This window comes from Hipposideros armiger, unplaced genomic scaffold (genome assembly GCF_001890085.2).
Source record: "Hipposideros armiger isolate ML-2016 unplaced genomic scaffold, ASM189008v1 scaffold_2207, whole genome shotgun sequence".
Taxonomy (NCBI): Eukaryota; Metazoa; Chordata; class Mammalia; order Chiroptera; family Hipposideridae; genus Hipposideros; species Hipposideros armiger.
The window spans coordinates 18,580-19,803 of NW_017733553.1; the positions used below are offsets into that span (position 1 = coordinate 18,580).

The 1,224-nt window shown below is 55.6% G+C and overlaps 1 gene segment (V, D, J or C); it reads left to right on the forward strand.

The window, feature by feature from the left end:
• LOC109378599 (immunoglobulin heavy variable 3-23-like) overlaps nucleotides 1–353 on the forward strand; it is a gene marked incomplete at its 3' end in the record, with an annotated part of 8,300 nt that extends 7,947 nt beyond the window's left edge. Inside the window, 1 exon segment of the V gene segment in view lies at nucleotides 40–353. Within this exon segment, the coding sequence occupies nucleotides 40–353 (314 nt within the window).
• Between the last annotated feature and the right edge of the window lie 871 nt (nucleotides 354–1,224).

The following is a 1,224-nucleotide window of genomic DNA, read 5'->3' on the forward strand; positions in this document are numbered from 1 at the left end:
GTGTGACAGTTTCTGACCAGGACCTCTCTGTGTTTGCAGGTGTCCAGTGTGAGGTGCAGCTGGTGGAGTCTGGGGGAGGCTTGGTGCAGCCTGGGGGGTCTCTGCGACTCTCATGCGCAGCCTCTGGATTCACCTTCAGTAGCTACTGGATGAGCTGGGTCCGCCAGGCTCCAGGGAAGGGGCTGGAGTGGGTGTCAGCCATTAGTGGTGATGGTAGTAGTTACATATACTATGCCGACTCCGTGAAGGGCCGATTCACCATCTCCAGAGACAACGGCAAGAACACGCTGTATCTGCAAATGACCAGCCTGAGAGCCGAGGACACGGCCGTGTATTACTGTGCAAGGGGCACAGTGAGGGGAAGTCAGTGTGAGCCCAGACACAAACCTCCCTGCAGGGGATAGGGGTTGGGCTGCAGGAGGTGCTTGGGACACCAGGGGGCGCTCAGGACACATTGAGCACAGGGACCAGCCCCAGGAGCAGGTGGGGACCTGGGTGGGGAAGAGACTTCCTTTGGGAACAGAGGTTTCCTGTGAAATTTCTCAGCTGTTCTCAGGACCAAGTCTTGAATCATTTGTGACCCTAATGTCTCCTAGTCTCAGCAGCCAACAAAGTGGAAACAGTGTTTGCAATGACGTATCACCAGTGTCTGGGGACCTCTCCTTCACCAAATTCCTGTGTGTATTTGTTTTGTCACAGAGAGACAATCCTGAGGGCTCTTGTCTTCCCAGTGGTTGGGAAACATTTCCCACAAGGAGAGACCCCAGCACAGTCCAGGCCCCTGTGTGCTGAGCTCAGGCTCCCTGCCCCCCACATGCCCACAGGGTCCCCACATGGCCCTTCCTTCCCACAGGCACACTTGGCCCCACGGGATTATGTTCAGCCCCCAGGACCTCCACCCCATGGGATCTCTGACCTCCCTACAGCACATTAACCTCTCATTCCTCATTTACTTGGGTGGAGGTTGAAACCCAGCCAACATCACCTTCTGTCACCTACTGTCCTAATTCTCACTAAATCTGTCCTAGACCCTGAGCTCCATGGGGCTGGAGCTCTGCTCACACTCCCAGCTCCCCCACAGTACCCATCACAGAAGGGAGGTCCAGTAAATACGTGGGCATTCATGTGTCCCACATCATCTCCTAATTCATCTCACATGTCTGTCCATCTGTGGACACCCCAGGGCAGGTTACACTCACTGGGTCCCTGATGAGCCCACATGTC